Below are 25,626 nucleotides of genomic sequence, written 5' to 3'. Positions count from 1 at the left end.
CATAGAATATAAACTTCCGGTGAAAAATAATCAGCTGACTTCAAAGAGTCCAAATACAAAAGTGGGAGGAATCGTATTTGACAATAATGCTTGGTTTACAGGCGGCAACACATTTTTATTGACTTATAGGGCCAACATTCGACATGAAAATGCATCTGAAGAAATCTGTAGTAATTAATACAATGTCATTTGAAAAGTGAATAGATTAATTCATTTTCGTTTGAGACGTAATATGTCGGAAAACCGGGATCTTAATCTCGGGAAGACGGAAGGAATTCAGCGTGATACATCTTCAAATAATTCAGACAGCGACGAAGAACAACAAAGGAGGCCTATCTTGCAGCATCGCACAGGCTAGTATGCAGTTGTCATTGATGTTCAAATGTGATCTTTTTAATGAAAAATTCAGTCTATACCAAATGTATTATCTTTCAATTTTGACATTAAAATATACTTCCTGTAGACATTTTGCATGCATTCCAATTTTTAATTCCTGCTGCAGACTAAATTGTAGATTATGCATAAACACATGTTTCCTTTTCTTGGAGTGGCATCGTTTATGGATTTTTATGTTCGTAGAAAGCAATTTAAATTTGATCAATTGCGCTGGCACATCCATGAATATATTCATATGTATTTTTTAAGGAATAAAAAAAGTATTGTCTTCTGACGGCTTCAAATTCATTTTCATTAAATTACTTTAAAACAGACATCCAAAGTTACTCCAGTGCTAGAACCCAGCACCTCCAAACTCCACTACATATACTAGATCCCAGTACCTCCAAACTCCTTAGAACCGTAACAATGTAAGCACCTCTAAACTCTAGTACTAGAACCTATAGACAAGACCTTCAAACTTTAGTACTAGAACCTAAGCTCTCCTATCTGTAGTACTAGAACACGGCACCTCCGAACTCTAGTACTGGAACTCAGTACCTCTAATCTCAAGTACTAGAACCCAGTACCTCCAAACTCTACGTACCATTGCAAGCACATCTTAACTCTAGTACTAGAACCTATCTAAGACCATCAAACTTTAGTACTAGAACCCAAGACCTCCAAACTCTATTATTAGAATAAAGTACCTCCAATCTCTAGTATTAGAACCCAGTACCTCCAAACTCTATTATTAGAATCCAGTACCTCCGGGGGATCCAATCTCTAGTATTAGTACCCAGCTGATCTCCAAACTCCAGTACTAGAACTCAGTATATCAATTTCTAGTACTAGAACGTTAACCCAGCTGAACTCCATTCTCCAGTGCTAAAACTGAGTATCTCCAATATCTAGAACTAGAACTCAGTATCTCCAAACTCAAGTACTAGAACTGAGTATCTCCAATCTCTAGAACTAGAACTCAGTATCTCCAAACTCAAGTACTAGAACTCAGTATCTCCAATCTCTAGTACTAGAACTCAGTATATCAATCTCTAGTACTAGAACATTAACCCAGCTGACCTCCAAACTCCAGTGCTAGATAGCTAGAACTGACCTCCAAAATCTAGTATTAAAACCAAAGATCTCCGATCTCGAACCTAAGATCTCCAATCTCTAGTACTAGAACCTTAGGTCTCCAATCTCTAGTACTAGATGTCAGCTGTTACCAAGTGAGCTATATATATCTGACCAGCATGCGCAGTAATCAGCCTAGTCCACTTTTACTTCATAGAAATGAAATTTCAAAAACATTTTATATATATATACCATGCATACAATAAATATCTTAACCCATGCCCAGTTCAGTTCTTCTACAGAGAAATGAAATCACAAGTGAATGTAATTCTATAAAAAAAAAAACCCTTTCATTTCTTTAATTTTCATTAGAATTTACCACATGTATCCATATTTTTCATTTCAGAACTAAGAATAATGGCAGAGAACAATGAACAGCCAGATAACAATGAGAATAGTGAAGAAACAGAAGGACAAACTCCCCCTCTGTTACGACGAGCGTCCTCATACTACACACCCTATCTGGAGGACAGACTCCGCAGAAAACTCAAGTTTTATTTCATGGGTCCACATGAAAAGTATAAGGCAAAGAAGAAGTGTCCATGGAAACTGCTGTTACAGATCCTGAAGATTATCATTGTCACAATACAGGTATGTTTGGCTTGGGACAGAAAGACAAAAGTGACTCGTTAAGGCTCGCCATTTTTGACTTTCTTTACCCTCGCCAAAATACAGGTTATATTTTAAGGCACTGTACATATACCGTATTTGACCTAATAAGGGCGCCTGCCCTAATAAGGGCGCCCCTACCTTTTTTCAAGGAAATACATCTTTGACTGAGTGTCAAAATGGTGTTCAAAAGTAATAATTCATGTGAAATATTTTGCTACTTTATGTGTTCAATTTTCTTCAGCAAATTAAGTAACTGGAACACATGTTTTCGCCACATTTTGTGTATTCCTACAGGCTACAGTACTCCTATAACATTGTTGGAGTACAGGCTACAGATGACATGTCAGTGCAAAGAGCACCCAAAACTAAACACACATACAAATAATAACTTACCATCTTTATTTGAAGATAAAGTAAAGACTTCATTCTTGTTGATAAATAACTTTTGTTCAGAACAGAAAGCTAGTAAAATACATTGTAAATCAATTATTAGGTCAAAGAAAACGATGTCTGATGTGATCTGGGAAATCACCTGTTTCTATAAATAGAACACAAAAGAGTTCCATTTGAACATAAATGGTGGAACACACGTTCTCTGGTCTAATGATCAGCTGGCATGGTTTACAAGTTTACAGGAGTATTCAAGTCATGTTTAAGATAATATATGATTATGAATAGATATCTTCATCTGGAATATTTTTATGACTGAATATTTTACCGTTTCCACAACCTTGGGTATTCTGCTATAAGGTATAGTCTGTTTCATAAAACTTCAGAATAACTAATCTTAATAAGGGCGCCCCCACTGTCAATTACCCGCGCCCTGCGCCCTTATTAGGTCAAATACGGTATCTGTGCTCACAGGGGGGATAACTCTTACGAACTGTTCTCATTGCTTCTCAAACAACCTTAATTCTGACATTCAATTGGAAAACTTTTTCCCGGGAGATAGAATTTCATGAGTATTCTATATCATATTTAAATCATAATATTGAATAAAATTACCATATATGTGCAAATTATGAAGATGTACCAACATAAAAATGTACAATTTTCATTTACAGTTGGTCATATTTGGATATGAGCGATCAGAGTTTGTCGGATATGTTGAGAAAAACAACTTAGCTCTGAAACACCTTTATCTGAATAAATGGGACCCGAGCTACGAGACGATGCCTTATCCTCCAGCGACTGGGCAATATGCCATCTATGATATTCCAGATCTTCTTGATTATATCAACTATGCAGTAGAACGGGTATGTATGTCAGAAATGTTTTACATTCAAGCAGGGAACCCTTAAACAGACACAGATAGATGTAATATTGTCTTGATTATGACTATGTCATGACCTCTCAATGACAATTTCACCAGTTTTTCATGAGAATTTTAATTTGGTACCACAAATAATTTTAATAATTACAAAATAAAATGCAATTGCATTTAATTAGTAATATTAAAAGTATTTGGGTGCAATCCAACCTAACATGGCTTTTTCACTTCTGCAAACATTACATACCCAAAATCAGGGCATCCAGTAGACCCTTGAGAGTAATGTTTTTGACTCCCCAAACCGAAATCTGAATCTTGGGTTTGAAGGGACATGTCTATTTGACATATGTTTTGACCCTTCAGATTTCTCAGAAATAGTGATTTGACTTCTGAAATTGTTAAAAGTCAAGGGTCAACTGGATGCCCTGAAAATGTGTATGAAAACTTTTTATAGTTAAATATCATATTTTCGTTTACTGTTTATTGCATGACTACCTGTTTTGAGTTGACAATCTGCAATTTTACTGCATGGAAAAGAATGAAATAACAAGTCAACAACATTTGCATACCATACATTTTGAAGATAGTTAATGAACCTTACCTAAGAATCATGACAAAGGCCTGGTCACAGCATAGGCACCTGAAGACTTTTGAATTTTTAAACATACAGTCAAACTTCGATGTATCGAAGTTCAAGGGACTAACAGAAAAACTTCGAAACAGCGGGACTTCGAATTATTCATGGTTGACAATAGATCGATGTTTTCTTGATAATGACCATATCTGTTAACGTTACATGTCCTTGGTGTCTTCGTGTTGATCGTCGCCTGTCAGGCTCACATCGAAAAGTTTAGTTAATTTATACCTCAAACACAACAAAATAAAAATTCTTTTCATTAATTATACCTAAGCATTTTATTAATTAAACAAAATATGTATCGGTTACAAAACACTTATATCGCGTTTAACAGATAAAGCAAAAGAAGTACAATGCACACTTACGTAAGTCGTTAGGCTTTTCTGCTAAAAACACGTGCGTTTACGTTATGTGTATATAAAATACGGAATGCCGATCGGTTGGAGAATGCATGATTGAATGACAAATAATCGATTTACTTGGATATTTATGTATAAGTTTGAAACATGACACTTTGAATATGTTGAATACGCTAATTGTTTGTGTTTAAAATTGGTCCGGTTGTTTTACAGTTCCGTAAAATTTACTCACCGACCGCTGATTTCAATGGTGGCGGAGATTATCACGCATGTGGGTTAATGTTGCGTCCCGTTTTGTTGCTCATTAGTGTATTCATGTATAATATACATTGTTGTACATTGTTGCAACTTGTACATTCCAATGACGTCACATTGTTTACAGATCCCGCGTTGTGTCTGCACTGCCTGACACGAAGGCTTCATTCTGTGTTTTTTAATGTTTTTGTTAGTTTTCTGATAATTCAATTGATCAGGTATGATTAAACAACCCCAATCAATATGAGGTGTGATTGTAATTTTAAGTTTAAACCGCATGTTGCGAAAAATACTTCAACTTTCACTTTGTCAGTGCATTCGTGATCGCAGCTTCGATCGGCTGTCATGGCAACGACGAGGACGGTGGTTTCATCACAGTGACGAATTTACAAACTTGCATGTGTACAGCCGAAAACTTCTAACTATACCTTATGTCTTTGGAAATCATCTGTAAATAATTAATTGAATTAATTACGATCCATTGCATTCGTTTATTAACGTTTGTTCGTTTCTATATGCCGATTTCGATACTTAAAACACTGAAGAGTTCCAATATTGGAGAATGAACATTAACACTTGCTCTATAAATCGTCCTAGAGCACCCGACTACCCTAAATCAATACTTATGAAACAGGTACGAGCGTGAAGGTAATTGTATGAGAGCAACGAAAAGTGCTGTACATTCTTACGAAATTGACAAACATCGTCAAAATTACTTAAAAAGTAGTCAATTAATCGGCATTTCTTCAATTAACACCAGTTTATAACGCCGTTATGTAACCATACTTGAATAAATAGAAGAATGTACAGCACTTTTTCTCGGTTTCTTAGCACGATGAATAAGTGTATCATATTTATTTGTACGACAAAATACGTTGGTCGGGTGCTCTGGCCATATTTACCGACCAAGTGTTAATGTAGTCCTTCGAGCCGGTCACGTGACCACGCGAGAACACGAGGAACGACGAAAACATCCCGATAAAGACGTTGGACACCTAACATTAAAATCCGATCAAAAAAACAAACAGAACTAACCGGGAAATCATTAAATATTGAATTTATATCAAAACATGACGTTTTTTGTTCTTTTTAATTATAAATGCAACATTAACCCACATGCGCAGAGACGACTACCGAAATGTTTTACCGGAGTGATTAAATGTCATGGCTTCTAAATACACCTTTTATCTATCAATTTGGTCTGATTATTAATTAACCCCATGACCGGGAGTGACAACACACGCTATCGTTATCCCTATTGTCAGTCAGGGCATTTGGGGGAGAGGTGTGAAATCTTGCCACAGGGGTCACGACAAACACCTGTCCAGTGGTCAGTACAGGTAAATTTTTTGTTCGAATTATGAGATGTCAATTACCTATAATATCATAGCTAACGGGTCATGAAAAAAGATCGATACATCGAAAACTTCGATTTATAAAAATTTGAATCATACATAGTTTCGTTAGTAGTGTTATATAGTGAGAAAATTCGGGACCAAGCAAAAAGTTCGATACAGCGAGAAATTCGAAACAACGAAGTTCGAATCATCGAGGTTTGACTGTATATGCTCAGAACATTCTTTAGGATAAAAGTAACATCAAGCTTGGATTCAATCGGGCTGTAGACAAATGTTTTCTGTCAGTAGTGGGAAAGGTCCTTTTCAGTTTTAAAGCAAAACTCCCAGTTTTCCCTAATGGGCCCCACCCCCTGGCCCCAAGGGATTGCACGACCTTCACTTATATTAACTATGATTGCTATTCCTAGTGATGTTATAGACCAAATTTGGTTAAAATCTGTTCAGTTTTCCAGGAGGAGGAGGGTTTGAAAATAGAACTCCTCAGTTTTCTCTAATGGACCCCACTGGTACCCCTTGGCTATATTATACAAAGTATGACTGTCATCTCTAGTGATGTTTCAGACCAACTTTGGTTGAAATCTGTTCAGGTGTATGGGAGTGGTAGAATTTTAAAGTAAAAATTTAAAACACAGATGAATTACTTTTATGAAATGCAAATTCTGAAGTTGTTATCTTGTGTTTCAGTTCAACAAGACAGAGGAACTTGCTCTAGGGTCAGTAAGATTCGTTCACAACAAGGACGGCCTTATCCACCCAATGTCTTTCTGCAGTATTCACTACCGTAAGGGGGAAATCTTTGAGAACAACGACACATATTCCTTAGATTCACAAACAGTCACAGGTAAGGGAGCAGGTTTTTTTCTTTTTCTTTTTTACTCACCTGAAGGGCCAGTGGCCTTTTGCCATGGTGCAGCATCTGTTGTCTGTCCTGCTTCAACATTTCCTTTAAATCCCTACTTTTCCTGAACACCTGAATGGAATTTGATGAAATTTGGTCTGAAACATTACTTGGCAAACAGGATCTAATGTTGCATAAATAGTAGGTATGGTGCCCTTCTGGGGGCTGGAGGGGTGGGGCCCAATAGGGGAAATTGAGGTAAATCATTTAAATTGCTAATAATCCTGAATGAAAGAATGGATTTTAATGAAATTTTATCTGGAGCATTATTGGGTAAATGCGATCCAATGTCGTGTAAACAAAGGATGTGGCACTCATAGATAGGGATGGAGAAAATCACTTTTGTTTTTCTAGAATGATTGGATTTTGTCCACCAGTAGTTTGAACCATTTTGGGAGAGCCAGTTCAAAAATACAAGTAGGAAAATATATAAAGTTCTTAAAATGTTAAATGAGAATACTTTGCCATAATTACCAAAATATCCAAGGTAAGCAATGCAGGCCTGATAGACCTCGTGTTGCACCGATTTTGGATGGGGCCAGGAGGCGCCTTTCTGCCTCATTTGGGTAAACTGCAAATTTTTTGGTATTTTACTTCAATAAGATATAAGTACATTGTATTATTGGAAATATGGCCCATATTGTCAGCCCAAAAAAGCCCCCAGGAAAACCTTTGGGAACTATGGAGGTTATACCCTATCGTGTCTTCAGCTTTGTATTTTAAGGGAAATAATGTTAAAATGAATCTTTTTTCACCCAAATCAGTGAATATTTCATAATGGACTTAATGCTGACAGGTGAATATTTATTAAACTTGGAATGTCAAACCCCATTTGAATTTTTGGCAGGAAAACTGATATACACTGACAGCTAATTTTGTTTGTATTACCATATTTTATTTCAGATTGCACAGAGCTGATTCTAAACAGCGACAAGTTTGATATATTAGACTATCTGAGAAGTAAAAATATGACTATAAAGTTTGACAGGTAAATACCTTATTTATATCACCTTTAAATATGTGTCTAAAATTCAACAGTTATATTGTATATTAATATTTATAGATTTTAGCTGTATTCATATGCCATATATATGTTAAGATATAGATTCTATAAACAATAGCTTTAATAAACTTTATTCATGCAAAATTATCTAGCAAGCTAATTATAATGCTATTTGATGCAGTTAGCACAAGCTACCAGATATTTAAATAGGTTAACGTTTCATATCATCTATGAATGACATCACTGTTTGCTGATGTCATCATTATTGTGACATCATAATTATATAATGGTAGTTTTGATACTACTGATTCTTCCGATGTTTAACTTCAGTTTTAATTATTGAATTATTACTTCTATAATGATAATGTAATAGTTATTGCCTAAAATGATTAATTGAATTGACATTTACATGAAATATAAATACTGTAAGTGGAATTTTGCAAAATTCAAAATGAAAATGTACTGATCTAGCGACAAAGAATAATTATTATAATTCTCATAAATAATGAAAACTGAAATTCGTTTTTTTGTTTCTTGTATAACGAGTTTTGATATAATTGAGTCATTTCTGCAATATGTAAGATTATTTTCTTCAGACTGGATTTTCTCATGCATGGTTTTGAATTATTCCATCTTTTCATCCAATTTAATTTGATGTGTATGGAAAATTGAAATATTTCTGAAATAATTACGGGTTTATATTTTAAAGCTGTTTGTATGACTATTAATACTTAATATTTCTTTGACACTTGACAGGATTTTGAAAATTGAGCTGCGGTTTCACCTAAAATCTTACCATTTAGATATTGACAATGGCCTTATTGCACCGGAATGCTTCAAAGTTACAGGAAAGGTAAAGTAATAAAAACAGTCACTTACAGTTCTAATTATAAATAATATTTGTAAATTTGATTGAAGATTGTCCTTCAGTTAATTTTTTTTAAACAGAATTTGTCTTTTGATACCTGGTACATGTTTTCTATATAGAGTTGGTCTCTGAATGTAATTGTTTCTGAGCAGAAATAGTTTCTTAATAGTGGTAATCTTTATCATTGGTAGTATCTTAGTATACAGTAAGTAGTCATTTCACTCAAGTGATGGGTGGTCTCTTGGTAGAGGTGGTCTTTTTTTGGGTGGCCTCTTTAGGAAATGTGTTATTTTAACTGTGGTTAAGTCTCTTGATAAACACACAGAAAAAAATATTACTTAGTAATAAAAAATTACATGAATTAAGTACAAATTTTACTTATGTATTACTAGGTATTACTACAATTTACTAGGCAATTACTTACAATTTACTTACATTAGAGCAGATTACTTAAATTAAGTAAATATTTTATTTACATTCGATCAAATTACTTAAATAAAGTAAAGGTTTTACATGGAAATTTACTTAGAAATTATTCAAGTAAAGAAACAATCAAACCTTTTACTTAATGTTGCTTTATTTTACTTGTAGAATTACTAAGTAATTTCTCTACATGATATCTATAATAATAATTTATTCTACATGCATTCTGTGTGACCTCAGTAATTTAATACTATCTTAATTCATGTACAGCTGAATCATAGGTTCTTGACACATAAGATAGGTAAATATTCCTTATTATTTCCTATCGTATGCATCAGGAATCTATGACTTGGATGACTCTATGGATTTATTATGTAATTGTTATTAGTGTCATTTGTTTAATATTCTCTCGGTCTTTGTAAAACTTCTATAACCTGGCCAGAATATTTTATATCATTTTTGTACAAAACAGTTGATTTATTAACTAAGTGGAAATAAAGAAAAAATATGTTCTGTTGCAATCACCAATTTATCAGAGAATGGATATAAAATTATAATATAGTGTGGCTCCTCCATTGAAAGGCTGTATCAGTGGATATTTAAACCTGTTGATGAATACATAAATGGTAAATAAAAGGAGTGTTCACACACTGACCACTACCACATGGTGAAGGAAACATGAGCAGCAGGGGTCTGATGCTGGCACTGAGAGATAGCCAGCTGAGGCAGATGAAGGGAGTGTTAACTTGACCCATTTAAATTGTCTTGCCTCAGAGGCCATCCCATGGAATGAGGCAGTAACTGGATTCAACAATTAAAAAAAACAACTTGAAACACAAGAAAAAGGTCAAATATATATTATAAAGAGAAAACAGCATTGAAATTGAATACTGTGTGAAGTGACTGCTACTTTGTAATATATATAATGTACATATGTACTTCAGCGAACCCCACAATGGGCCCCATTGGATAGGGGACCCAGACTCATATACCAGTATTACAGTATTTTAGTTTTGATATATAGTGTACATGGTACAACGAACCACATTTCAAATTCAAAATGTTTGGTCTAGCTGATGGACTTTTCTAGTGACAAAAAATCGATAATGTCAACAAGGTGATACCTCTCATGATCACTGGACTGAAAGTTGGTTTATGAGTTGTCTTTGAAGTGAAAGCAAAATATGGAGCAACATTTATAGATGATGCTGCTACATACCAGTTGTGAAGGCATGGGGACATTTCTTTGGGCAGTTTGGTATCCATAGAAAATGGTAAGTAAAGATATTGTAAGCATGCTGCTTGTTATACAGATTGATTTTGATACACATGTGAATTAAACATGTATATTTAAAGTTCTGGATACATTTTATCAATGTTTATAGCCTTGTGAACTGTAACATTTTCATGTTTTTTTTTTTGCATTAACAAAATATGTTTTTGCAATCGTAAGTCTAAATAAATCCAGATATTTTTTAATCAGTAGATTAATGACATTTAATAGCCAAATGTAGAGACATTTTAGTAGTTCTTCTTATTAAAATATTTTGTATCTTTATATGTTGCAGGTGTTATTCTGGATAACTTTTGAGTTTGGGAAAACCAAGATACTACATTAAATGTACTAAGCCAACAGAAAATGGTTTGGATTCCAAGAGGTGATAGATATCTAAGTAACATCATTCATTAATAAAGTTTGAATATGAACTCCAAATAGTCTTTTCTTTCTTTTTTTTATAACTTAGTAAATAAGTAATTCATTTCGGCAACATGTAAGATTGTTTTCTTCAGACCAGATTTTCTCATGCATGGTATATTCCTTCTTTTCATCCAATTTGATGGGTATGGAAAATTCAAATATTTCAAAAATAATTATGGGTTCATATTTTAATGCTGTTTGTATGAATATTAGTAATTAATATTTCTTTGACAGGATTTTGAAAATTGAGCTGCGGTTTCACCTAAAATCTTACCATTTAGATATTGACAATGGCCTTATTGCACCGGAATGCTTCAAAGTTACAGGAAAGGTAAAGTAATAAAAACAGTCACTTACAGTTCTAATTATAAATAATATTTGTAAATTTGATTGAAGATTGTCCTTCAGTTAAGGTTTTTTTTAAACAGAATTTGTCTTTTGATACCTGGTACATGTTTTCTATATAAAGTTGGTCTCTGAATGTAATTGTTTCTGAGCTGAAATAGTTTCTTAATAGTGGTAATCTTTACCATTGGTAGTATCTTAGTATACAGTAAGTAGTCATTTCACTCAAGTGATGGGTGGTCTCTTGGTAGAGGTAACAGGTCTTTTTTTGGGTGTTCTCTTTGGGAAATGTGTTATTTTAACTGTGGTTAAGTCTCTTGATAAAGATGGTCTTTTAACTCAGGTTAAGTCTCTTGGTAGAGGTGGTCTTTTAACTCAGGTTAAGTCTCTTGGTAGATGTGGTCTTTTAACTCAGTTTAAGTCTTTTGGTAGATGTGGTCTTTTAACTCAGTTTAAGTCTCTTGGTAGAGTTGGTCTGTTAACTTGGGTTAAGTTTCTTGGTAGAGTTGGTCTGTTAACATGGGTTAAGTCTCTTGCTAGAGGTGGTCTTTGAACTCAGGTTAAGTCTCTTGGTAGAGGTGGTCTTTGAACTCAGGTTAAGTCTCTTGGTAGAGGTGGTCTTTGAACTCAGGTTAAGTCTCTTGGTAGAGTTGGTCTTTGAACTTAGGTTAAGTCTCTTGGTAGAGGTGGTCTTTTAACTCAGGTTAAGTTTCTTGGTAGAGCAGGTCTTTTAACTCAGATTAAATCTCTTGCTAGAGGTGGACTGTTAACTTGGGTTAAATCTCTTTCTAGAGGTGGTCTTTGAACTCAGTTTAAGTCTCTTGGTAGAGTTGGTCTGTTAACTCAGGTTAAGTTTCTTGGTAGAGTTGGTCTGTTAACTCAGGTTAAGTTTCTTGGTAGAGTTGGTCTGTTAACTTGGGTTAAGTTTCTTGGTAGAGGTGGTCTTTGAACTCAGGTTTAGTCTCTTGGTAGAGTTGGTCTTTTAAGTCAGGTTAAGTCTCTTGGTAGAGTTGGTCTGTTAACTTGAGTTAAGTCTCTTGGTAGAGGTGGTCTTTTAACTCAGGTTAAGTCTCTTGGTAGAGTTGGTCTGTTAACTTGAGTTAAGTCTCTTGGTAGAAAAGGTGGTATTTAATCTTGGGTAGCCTCTTAACCACAGGTGGTCTCTTGGTATATTTGTATATTTACATAAAGAATATATATTTATCGAACTATTTTCCTTGCTTTACAAATCTTCAGATTGAGAGTAGTACAGCAGTGTATGAAGGTATATATAAAAATTCCTTAGACAATCGGTCTACGGAAAATTGAAATCCCCATATGGCCCAAGTCATTTTTCTATATACCCATTTTGTAAACACATATTGTTAAATATAGCCTATACTGTGTCGCCCAGACGCTTGAATCGTCCAGTTCATACTCACTCAAATGTTTGAAGCCAATAATGCACTGTTTTTGGTAAAATCATCTCAATTATAATGTTTGATTTCATATGATCGTTTGTCAGAAAAAAAAGGAATGTTGTTTTCACCAATCCTAATGTATGTCAGGACTCAAACTTTTCATAGCCAATAGGACCAACATGTAGAAATTTTACATAGACCAACCAGGTTTTCTATAGCATCGGGCCATCAGACCATCTTTACTTTCAAACACTGAGTACATAGATATAGTTGAGACTGTTCAATATTACAGGTGGTGTTTGATGACAGTTCAAGGAACGGTCAGATGTTGATAGATCTAGTCACCGCTCTACATGAAATTGACTGCAAAGGCGAATACTCCTTCCAAGGTAAACTGCTCAAACAGAGGATTATCCAGGAGCTTTTATTAAATTTCTGTATGAGGTTTATCATACATGTCTAAGATTTTAAAGGACCTCTTTCACGAACAATAGAATTTTGCCCACGAACCAATTTGACGAAAACCAGATGTTATTTGTAGGACCCTTAGAGTGAAAACTTGAAATAGGTTTCAAAGAGTGAAAACTTGAAATAGGTTTCAAAAATTCAAAAGGTCCCAGGGGTCTGTGCTCTGTTTCATATGAAATTAAATGCATGAGACTCTTTCAATCATTATAACCAAGATACTATTACATAATTATATATACGAACATTCATCAGAGTGACTTGAAATTTAAAATTCTCATTCCATTCCTCTCTTTGGTGATGTAACACTGCCATGTCACAACAATTTAAGCAACGGGAACTACAGCCAGTCACAGCTCAGTAAGATGTTGCCATGCACGAGATCACAGCATCATTCATGAGATCCGATCATATTTATCCATACAAGTCTGTGTTTCTCAGGAAGCTGAGTGAAACACAGGAAGCTGAGATCTCTGGGCCTGACACTAAAGCCCTTACTGCTTTAGATAGCATGCAACATGTCTCCTTTATGTTATTGAGTGAGCTAGCCACCAGCTACTACATGGAGACACCGCCTCAAAGTACGTGTCCTGACAAGATGTTTTACTCAGGATAGTTTGTGTGTTCTCAGGACATTAAGATTACAGATCAAGATTACAGATCTAGACCACACTGTACATTTGTTGTTGTGTCTTTGGGTAAGACACTTTACCTCAATTGTTTTTGATAGCATCTAACATGTCTCCTTTGTGATGTTCAGTGAGCTAGCCACCAGCTACTACATGGAACCCCTGCCTCAAAATTACTCTGGTGTTAACTGGACGATAAACCCATCTAACAGCAGTCCTTGGTTCACTACAGAAATGCCTTTACTTTTGACTTTCAGAAGCTGAAGCACGTCAGAGGATAGGAAATACCATTTTTGACATCTTTGTTATACTGATCAGTGTGTTGTCCAGTGTTTTGTGTGCACGGTCAGTGATTAGAGGTCTACAGCTACAGAAGGTGAGGATGTACAATGTTATAGGGTACCCCAGCAATGTTATAGGCTTAACCCTTTCAAGCCTAAGAAGCTTTAGTGGACTCTGCCATTCATTCATCATTTGATGTCCATTGTGGTCAATAGGGGTGAAAGGGTTAAATGACAAGAAAAAATGTTTGGTGTTGAAATGGCGAGGTAAGTCAATATAATAATGTCTGATCATAAATCGGCCAATCAGCGGCCTCTTCTGTTATAGAAGTATAATCTTATGGCCTATTTGGATAATAACTCCATATGAAAATTTACAACACACACTCAAGTTATTTACCAAAGTCTTAAGTGCCTTTTCCAGATTCAGAGTATGTGTATATATGTTAATATCGGTGTAAAAATATATATAATTAGGTTTTAGAAATATTCCAACATTTGATCCATGGTTGACTCAACTTACAAGCATATGACCGTAATTATAATATGTTGTCTGCTTCCTTGCCTATTAGAATGATGATTTGAAATAATGAAAATCTGAGAATCTTCCTTCGTATATAAAACATGTAGAAGACACTTGGTACCTTCAACCTAGAATCTCATGTACAATTTATTTTCGAAACAATATTTATGTTGTAATTTATTTTTGCAGGAGACTGTGACTTTTTTCAAGAAACGCTACAGGAAGGATCTACCTACCTCAGACAAATTGGAGTTTGTTAACTTTTGGTACATAATGATCATTCTCAATGACATTTTATCTGTTGTTGGATCATCACTGAAGATAACTATAGAAAACAGGGTAAGTAACTCTTGCCTTACTGTATTCATGGTAACACACCACTAATTATCATTCATGAATCATGATTTTTCGCTTTGTTTCTGATCTTGCTCGTTAAAGCTCCGGGACTTGACACAGCATGTACCCCGGTACCTATGCTGGGTTTTATCTGAATCCATGACCTGTTGAATTCGACATCATGTCTTAATCCTGTTTCTTTTGTAAGAACAATAGAATAGAAAGCTCTGTATTCTAACATCTGTTTATTTAAGATAATGCTTTAGTCCCATTTCTTAATATGAAAAACACCAATAAAACCTCTGGATTCTGACACTCTGTGAAATTTAGCATTATGTTATCCGAATCCATTTGCAAATGCTTCTAAATGAAACTTGCTTATTCTGTAACATACAAAATAACACTAGCTCCGTTTCTCCCTTACTGGGTATATGATAACTACAAATTGAATTTGCCTTTCATTTCTAGTTTGCCTTTTTGAAGAATTGCATTGCTTATTGAATCACCCAGTCGTTGTAGCAAAAATTTAACCCAAGTCCCAAAGCATGTCAAAATTCCTTTGAATGGTCTTTCACACTTCTGTGTATCCTTATATATTTCTTATGAGTTAAGCATTTCTTTCATTTGCAGTTGTACACATACTGTAAATCACTTTTCATATTTCGTGTGGGATTTATTTTCGCGTTAATTCGCGAGGAGAGTCAAATGCGAATTCAAATCCCTCGCGATTATTTATATAAGAATGACAAGAATAAGTGTCGTCCATTTTGAATCTATCATAATCTTTAGTTGGTGAACAGGCATCGCCATTAAAGTAATAATAGAATGATAGATTATATACTTATATCAGAGTGTCATTTTATATCACAAAACACCAAAATTTCACACACAAAAAACCTGCTGAACACAAATTGAACTCGGACTAAAATACAATTCAGCATAGACAGACATTGATATCACATGACTTTTCTTGTACCGTCGCATGACTCTCATAAACAAAATGACTACCAACATTGAAATATCGCCTGTTAACATTATTCGCGAATTTAAAGTCAATTAGAGGTCAGAATTTGCGAAATTATGTATTCGCGAATAAGTTGAATGAGGTGTGTTTGCGAAATTAAGTACTCGCAAAATATAAGTGATTTACAGTAATACTTGCCCCATAAGCATCTGAAGCTGTTTTTGATATGTGCTGGCTGCAGTACGACTCAATATACCTGATAATGGTTAGCCGTGGAGTCAGTATTATTCAGGTCTTAAGCTATAGCTAGATATGCATCACACATATTAGTCAAATTAGTCAAAAAAAAAGAACAACAAAATTTTTCAAAATTTCAAAATTTACTTCTATGTATTGAAAATGGAACTCATAAGGACTTGATATATGCAAAAATGTGACAAGGGCTTCAAACAAAATATTCTTGACATATCCTTACATGTTGGAGGATTAAAAACAGTTTTTATTCTGTATAATATAAGTCAGTACACACACCATGATTATTACTCAATCTCCATTTTAGACAAACAGGATGGCCTTCTGTCAGGTTCGCATTATGTGGTATCTTATTTTGTCCAGTTCATTAATGTCCTTGCTGCTCTGCTGATGACTCCAGGAATGGAATAGCATGTTTCCATTTTGTTATTCCGTGCATGGCTCCCTAATGATCACTTACACAAAGGGTACTTTAGGCTTAGACCTGTATTGCTATGGTATATACAGTCGTTATAAATGACAAAGCTTTGCAGGCAAGCACCATGGTCACTATTTTTTGTTTGTTATTTTTCTTAATTTTTAAATGGTTTGCTGTTACAGGTGACCATGGGTGCCAGAAATGGTTCAATATACTCTATAATTTAAAGCATGTTCATCATGATAGACTTATAGATTTGCACTTGAAGATATTTAGTTTTAATCACAAAGAGATAGATATATATGTATATACAATATAGATATATAACTTAGCAACACAAATGACGAAGGAAGACAACTTTTTGACTCGTGCCCTGACCGGGCCTCGAACTCTCGATCTACAGCACCCAATCGCCTAGCCAGAACTATCCTGTAGCCTATACCGCTGCGCCACATCGGCGTTCTTAAAAAAGAATGTTTCAATGGCGCAGTGATAGTCGGCCCGATACCCTGACATGATCATTGTTGAAGTCGTCTATAAGATGATATGAATACCTGGATCACAATGTATTTACATATATGGATACGAATTGTACATATATTATATATATTTCTCTCAGTACAACTACGACAGGAAATTCAAATCTTTATCTTCGGATCACCAACACATAGTGTATATGATACATTGTGCTAATAAATAGATATATAACATAGTAACACAAATGACGAAGGAAGACAACTTTTTGAAACATGCCCTGACCGGGCCTCAAACGTTCAATATAAATTAATAAAGCTATTAATTAAATAATACTAGTAGTTATTCAATATCAAATAAAAATAAATATATAGGCTGAAAGAGTTACAACAGTTGGTCTTTTTTGGCAGGTGTGAATGTGTATTCATTTAACCTAACATTCAAGATGATGAGTTGAAATTTGTGAAAGAGACACATTTAAGGGACAGTATATATATAACCATGCTTATCAGGATAAGTTTAAAACAGCAGTGTACCATGCTTGTCAGAATAAGTTGAGACCAAAAGCAATTTTCCATGCTTGTCAGAATAAGTTGAGGCCAACATCAATGTTCCATGCTTGTCAGAATAAGTTTAGACGAACAGCAGTGTACCATGCTTGTCAGAATAAGTTTAGAGGAACAGCAGTGTACCATGCTTGTCAGAATAAGTTTAGACGAACAGCAGTGTACCATGCTTGTCAGAATAAGTTGAGACCTACAGCAGTGTACCATGCTTGTCAGAATAAGTTTTAAACAACAGCAGTGTACCATGCTTGTCAGGATAAGTTGAGACCAACAGCAGTGTACCATGCTTGTCAGAATAAGTTGAGACCAACAGCAGTGTACCATGCTTGTCAGAATAATGTGAGGCCAACATCAATGTTCCATGCTTGTCAGGATAAGTTGAGACCAACAGCAGTGTACCATGCTTGTCAGAATAAGTTTTAAACAACAGCAGTGTACTATGCTTGTCAGAATAAGTTTAGACGAACAGCAGTGTACCATGCTTGTCAGGATAAGTTGAGGCCAACATCAATGTTCCATGCTTGTCAGAATAAGTTTAGATGAACAGCAGTGTACCATGCTTGTCAGAATAAGTTTTAAACAACAGCAGTGTACTATGCTTGTCAGAATAAGTTTAGACGAACAGCAGTGTACCATGCTTGTCAGAATAAGTTGAGACCAACATCAATGTTCAATGCTTGTCAGAATAAGTTGAGACCAACAGCAGTGTTCCATGTTTGTCGGAATAAGTTGAGACCAACAGCAGTGTACCATGCTTGTCAATATAAGTTGAGACCAACAGCAGTGTACCATGCTTGTCAGAATAAGTTGAGACCAACAGCAGTGTTCCATGTTTGTCAGAATAAGTTGAGACCAACAGCAATGTACCATGCTTGTCAGTATAAGTTGAGACCAATAGCAGTGTACCATGCTTGTCAGAATAATTTGAGGCCAACATCAATGTTCCATGCTTGTCAGGATAAGTTGAGACCAACAGCAGTGTACCATGCTTGTCAGAATAAGTTTTAAACAACAGCAGTGTACTATGCTTGTCAGAATAAGTTTAGACGAACAGCAGTGTACCATGCTTGTCAGAATAAGTTGAGACCAACAGCAGTGTTCCATGTTTGTCAGAATAAGTTAAGACCAACAGCAGTGTACCATGCTTGTCAGTATAAGTTGAGACCAATAGCAGTGTACCATGCTTGTCAGAATAAGTTGAGACCAACAGCAGTGTTCCATGCTTGTCAGAATAAGTTGAGACCAACAGCAGTGTTCCATGTTTGTCAGAATAAGTTGAGACCAACAGCAGTGTTCCATGTTTGTCAGAATAAGTTGAGACCAACAGCAGTGTTCCATGCTTGTCAGAATAAGTTGAGACCAACATCAATGTTCCATGCTTGTCAGGATAAGTTTAGACGAACAGCAGTGTACCATGCTTGTCAGAATAAGTTGAGACGAACAGCAGTGTACCATGCTTGTCAGAATAAGTTGAGACCAACATCAATGTTCCATGCTTGTCAGAATAAGTTGAGACCAACAGCAGTGTTCCATGTTTGTCAGAATAAGTTGAGACCAACATCAATGTTCCATGCTTGTCAGAATAAGTTGAGACCAACATCAATGTTCCATGCTTGTCAGAATAAGTTGAGACCAACAGCAGTGTTCCATGTTTGTCAGAATAAGTTGAGACCAACAGCAGTGTTCCATGTTTGTCAGAATAAGTTGAGACCAATAGCAGTGTACCATGCTTGTCAGAATAAGTTGAGACCAACAGCAGTATTCCATGTTGATAACCATTCTGTATGTTTTGTTATAAGGACTTAGATTTTTCCCCTACGGTAATTGTCTTGATTTCACCTTCTTTACCATCAAACATACTGTAGCACTCCATTGAATGATTCACCTGTGCAAACATAAAATAAAATAAAGATTTCATTTGATTTACTTTTAGTATTTATGATTTAAGTTAAGTGCATGTCTTGTGTATTTATAATTTTATTGAAACTCTGAAAACAAAATATGAAAAATCATGTTGAAATAAGTTATGAAGCAGTTTAATTCTGCCAATCATATATATCTTCGTTGTGTAGCCTGAGCCACATCTGTAAAAGTTAACTTCAAAGAAAGCACAAGTTTGATATTTTGATCAAATATGGCAGCAATGACTACCCACCAACACTCCAACCACCTGCCCACCCCCTCCAGAAATGGAATCTACACTGAACCCCTCCCCAACAACCACTATGATTGCACCCCACCACTACACTGATTTTGACCCCCTTAATATTGTATAAGCCCACATACAATTCATCTGCAAATGAGCATGACCTTCTCTGATCTTGCAAAAAATAGGCTTATGACTGAAGGGGCCATATAATGGGTTTAATTGAATCCATCCTTTTGGTAAAACATTGAGATTTTGTATGGATTGATTAGCCTGAAGTTTGGTAATTAAAACATTTATTTGTACTTTAGCTATGCAAGGCATAACAGCTTAATTACACTGACAAGATGAAGTAGATAGCAACTCTTATTCAGAGTTTCAGCTTATTGCAGGACATTGAAAACACATTTGATAGTGTTTTCTTTGAAATTGCAACAGACATGGACTTATTACCAGACATGGACTTATTACCAGACATGGACTTATTACCAGACTTGGCCTTATTACCAGACATGGCCTTATTACCAGACATGGCCTTATTACCAGACTTGGGCTTATTACCAGACATGGCCTTATTACCAGACATAAGCTAATTAAAGAGATTTGGGCTTATAACCAGGCATGTGGGGATTATCAGACATGGGTTTATTACTATACATGGGCTTATTACTAGACATGGGCTTAATACCAGACATGGGCTTATTATCGGACATTGGCTTATAACCAGACATGAGCTTATTGCAGGATAAGGTAGCAGCACTCCAGTTTAACCATTTATTCCATTATGCACGGTTGCCACATTAACCACATAATTCATCTTAATGTAATTAATCTCCTGCTGTATCTTAAGAGTAGGAAAATATTAAAGGTACACTTCCTAATTAATACATCTCATTCAGTAACTTAAACTGATATATATGCTCCTTTTGATAAACATATAAAGTCAACTCTCCTGATAATGAATTTCTGGGAACCTTGGTAAATACTTGTTTCTAGAATAAGACATTTTATTCATTCGGTCTTCAAAATTGATTCTTGAAAATTTATTCAGTTTGCTTTTTTAAGTCAGTAAAAAAAGTAATTTTTTCCTGGCTTACTAATTTTCAAAATTTACTGTTTGACTGTAATAGTTACTGTATATTCTCTTACCGTTCTTTGTTCTTTGATATACAAGTGGAGGTTTTAAACTCAACTGGTGATATTTGTGAGAAGTTCAATGTTTTAGAAATTTCTTGTTTAATTTCTTTGATATTATCCCCTGGTGAAAGGCCTGTATCATTTTGAGGCGGGGTGTCCTGATGGCTACCCCATTGAACAATAGACATGTGCACACTTTACCCAATTGATCGGGACAGCATCTGACATGTCTCCCTTATGTTATCCAGTGAGCTAGCCACCAACTACTACAATGACAGCCCACCTCAAAATTTGTTCTGTCTGTTCTTATGAGCCATAATTTACCAAACAAATATAAAATATTAACAATAGATTGATCTCCGTAAAATATTACTCAGAGTATTATTTTACAAAATGCATCAAAATTTGTATCTACGCATGTCATGAAATTTTCAACCTGTTTGGGATGTCTCTTAAAAAAATTACATATGTCAGTCAGAGATTAAATTTGTTAATACTTGTATTATCTTCATACAAAAACAGTGGTCTAGGTATAATTTCATTTTGATTATTTTTGAATATATGACCTTTGTATTCCAGCATGCATCAAGCTCGTCGGAAAACTATGATCTGTGTGGACTGATGCTGGGCACAGGAAACCTCCTGGTGTGGCTTGGAGTCTTACGATATATTGGCTTCTTTAAAACATTCAATGTAAGTCCTTATAGGAAACCATCACAAATATTATGAGTTTATAAATATATTATGTAGCTAACGCCTTGATACTATTTTTAGTGGAAGATTTCATTTTCATACAAATAATGTTATTATTGTGCTATAGTTTTCTGCTGTGTCATTTCTAAATACAATTGTACAACTGATTGATCATCTTTGGAATTTATGCGAGACTACAGTTTCTGATTACTGTCTGCTCTGAACAGAATATAACATACCTCTCCCATATATTGTTGAGTGAGGTAGCCACCAGCTACTACAAGGAGACTCTACCTTAAAATTACAATGGATAATGATGGACACCACACATGATTTTGATTGAGACAGCCACAAGCTACTACAATGAGACCCTAACTTAAAATGACCCTCACTATTGATAGGCATCACATGTTATTGATTTAGGTAGCCACCAGCTACTACAATGAGCCTCCTCTATAACATAGTCTAGGTTATAATTAGATAACAAATAGACTCCTATCAAGATATTCTTTATAATCCTGACTATGTTTATTTAACAACAGTTGTCATTCTATCATTTTGATATCATGCTACATAACTTTTGTTTCTATGATTACAGATTCTTGTGATTGTACTGAAGAAGGCTTTCCCTGATATCATTAGATTCCTCGTGTGTGCTCTCATCATTTATGCTGGCTTCATGTTTGCGGGATGGGTCGTACTCGGCCCCTACCACATAAAGGTAAGGAATCAGTCAACTGCCATGTTCATATACTCCAGCCTGCCCCTAAATGAGCCCCTTTCTTTTGCGACCAATCTGCCCCTAAATGAGCCCCTTTCTTTTGCGACCAATCTGCCCCTAAATAAGCCCCTTTCTTTTGCGACCATCCTGCCCCTAAATAAGCCCCTTTCTTTTGCGACCAGCCTGCCCCTAAATAAGCCCCTTTCTTTTGCAACCCACCTGCCCCTAAATAAGCCCCTTTCTTTTGCGACCAATCTGCCCCTAAATAAGCCCCTTTCTTTTGCGACCAACCTGCCCCTAAATAAGCCCCTTTCTTTTGCAACCCACCTGCTCCTAAATAAGCTCTTTCTTTTGCGACCAACCTGCCCCTAAATCAGACCCTTTCTTTTGTGACCAGCCTGCACCTAAATAAGACCCTTTCTTTTGCGACCAGTCTGCTACTAAATAAGCTCTTTCTTTTGCGACCAACCTGCCCCTAAATAAGCCCCTTTCTTCATTTTTGCAAAAACCCTACCTATTTTAAATAGTAATTATAAGCTAAAAGTGGTCCATGTCAAAGTCCTCCATGAACTTCAATACCTACCTTTTACTCTAGAGAAGAGGGCTTATTTCAGGATGAATACAGTTTTCATGCATAGACTTTAAGTTTAGCACAGTTTAGTCTTGTCAATCAAAGCTAATTTAGCTGAACTTTCAATTTATTGCATACTAGGAGATATCTGATAAACAATTTTTAGCTTTCCCAAAACCGCTGGCTCTAATGTGGAGAACCTTGCCCTTCGGGTGGCTGATAGCATGACAGCAAAATGGATGAAACTTAGTTGAATGTATAGTTTTGAATCTACATATTATATATTTCTTGAAATCTGCCAAATTGTGCAGTTCCCCATATTTCAAATTTCAATATTGCCAGTCCACCAGTTATCAAAACAAACCAGTTTTCACTTATGTGAATGAAATATTTCCTGTGGCTAATTTACATATAGAGAGTGGAACACTACATTAAAGATGCCCTGTAATAAGTGGGTAGTTTCCTGGTTTGAATCGCAATTATGAAGAACTTTGGTTTTGGTTTTCACATGGTTCTCTATCAGGGCTTTTTCTAGGGTTCTTTTGGGGCCACTAATAGGCCCCATTCCCAATTGAAATTATTTCATATTTAAGCTAGATTCCCAAAATTTGCAGTTCACTCCTGAAAAAAATATTTCCCAAATCATCAATTTTCTACCAAATAGGAGACAAAAAGACCCCTTCCCAAACCAGTTAAAAAAGCCCTACTGTATCATCATTAGGGTATATATTCAATAATTTAACATAATTTTGTATCATTTTTTTTTTTTAATTCATATGTTAGGAAAACAAAGGCTTTGACATCATCGTAATACTTATTCCTTTTTCATCTTTACAGTTCCGACATATAAGTACAGCATCAGAGTGTTTATTTTCTCTGCTTAACGGCGATGACATGTTTGTGACATTCTCAGCCACCGTAACGGACAACAACCTCGTCTGGTACTACAGTAGGATTTACCTATATCTGTTCATCTTACTCTTCATCTGCGCAGTTCTTAATCTCTTCACTGGTGTCATACTGGATACCTATGAAATCATTAAAGTAAGTACTGGATACCTACAAAATCATCAAAGTAAGTACTGGATACCTATGAAATTATCAAAGTAAGTACTGGATACCTACGAAATCATCAAAGTACTGGATACGTATGAAATCATCAAAGTAAGTACTGGATACCTACGAAATCATCAAAGTAAGTGCTGGATACCTACGAAATCATCAAAGTAAGTACTGGATACCTACGAAATCATCAAAGTAAGTACTGGATACCTACGAAATCATCAAAGTAAGTGCTGGATACATACGAAATCATCAAAGTAAGTGCTGGATACATACGAAATCATCAAAGTAAGTACTGGATACCTACGAAATCATCAAAGTAAGCACTGAATACCAAAAAATTATCAAAGTAAGTACTGGATACCTACAAAATCATCAAAGTAAGTTTTGGATACCTACGAAATCATCAAAGTAAGTTCTGGATACCTATGAAACCATCAAAGTAAGTACTGGATACCTACAAAATCATCAAAGTAAGTGCTGGATACCTACGAAATCATCAAAGTAAGTTCTGGATACCTATGAAACCATCAAAGTAAGTACTGGATACCTACAAAATCATCAAAGTAAGTGCTGGATACCTATGAAACCATCCAAGTACTATATATAATATATCTTCAAAAAGTATTGATTCAAAAGTACATGAAAATTAGATGTTTACATTCAGCAGTACATCAATAATCTTGTCGTTTTCTCTTAAACTTTGTTATCTATTATTATAGAAATATAAAAAGAACATTTCTGAATATGTACATTTGTCATTGTAGGAGTATGCTAAAGAAGATTCATTCCCCAAAAGTGCCTTGGACTTGTTTATAGAGGAGTGCAGTGACCCGCCGTCGTCACATGCATACAGACGAGAGGATCGTAGCTGTAATCCATTGTCTAGCTGTCTATGCTGTTGTATCAGGTAGGTACATCACTTGATTCTAATGTATTTACCATTTTAAAAAGTGAAATTGACCATTTATTGGGTGGAAAATAGTGTTTACTGTCTGATCTTGTCCAGCTGTCTCATCCTGTTATGTCTCATCCTGTTATGTCTCATCCTCTCATATCTCATCCCATCCCATCCTGATCCCCTCCAGTCTCTTCCCTCCAATCTCATCTCATCCTGTCCTATCTAAACCTGTCTCATCCTCTCATATCTCATCCTGTCCCATCTAAACCTGTCTAAACCTGTAACAGATCAAGTTTGAGTATCAGGGTATTGGGGTCAAGGTCAGTGTTACTATTTTTAGCTGGGGTCGGTAGAGGACATTCATTGCTTTCGTAATGCCTGGCATGCTTGTTTATCTTAATATCAAATACAAAGCACAATTTACTCTTAAGTGATGTTGATCTCCGTGTTGAAGATGTGAATTTTAAGTCGTTGTTCATCGTTGGAAACCCATGAGACTCTACAATGTCCACCGATAATTAGTATTGTACTTTGTCTTATATACATAATTGTACATACACAATGTTTCTTTCTTTTGTAGGGGTGATCCGGACCGACCAAACGAATACACAAGTCTTCTGAATTAAACAAACTATCGCGAGACTTATTCATAGACAGAATTTACCATATGTTTCAAGCAATAAGCTTTTGCCTAGCTTGTAATGAACCCATTCATATACATTAGGTTCTATGAATTATCATTAGATATAATATATGTCCAGCCAGCCCTGTCAATGGGTCAGAGGTCATATGTTGGACCCCTGGGCTTACTGTATGTACAGGATAATATGGTTTGTACAGAGGACATT

The 25,626-nt window shown here is 35.4% G+C and overlaps 1 protein-coding gene across 1 annotated transcript; it reads left to right on the top strand.

Moving 5' to 3' along the window:
• Positions 1 to 40: 40 nt before the first annotated feature.
• On the top strand, positions 41 to 25,626 carry LOC117326316 (mucolipin-3-like; the record flags this gene model as incomplete). Its single annotated transcript, XM_033883013.1, is given in 14 exon segments — positions 41 to 353; positions 1,859 to 2,103; positions 3,189 to 3,380; positions 6,688 to 6,844; positions 7,805 to 7,889; positions 8,661 to 8,757; positions 12,932 to 13,028; positions 13,991 to 14,109; positions 14,727 to 14,876; positions 21,410 to 21,523; positions 22,122 to 22,244; positions 23,653 to 23,859; positions 24,645 to 24,787; positions 25,359 to 25,626. Coding segments are annotated over 14 exon segments (1,896 nt in total). The 5' UTR covers positions 41 to 232.

The sequence above is a fragment of the Pecten maximus genome, chromosome 4, assembly GCF_902652985.1.
Source record: "Pecten maximus chromosome 4, xPecMax1.1, whole genome shotgun sequence".
In the NCBI taxonomy this organism is placed as follows: domain Eukaryota; kingdom Metazoa; phylum Mollusca; class Bivalvia; order Pectinida; family Pectinidae; genus Pecten; species Pecten maximus.
The sequence above is the reverse complement of the archived record's forward strand: the minus strand, read 5'-3'. Positions and strand labels throughout refer to the sequence as shown.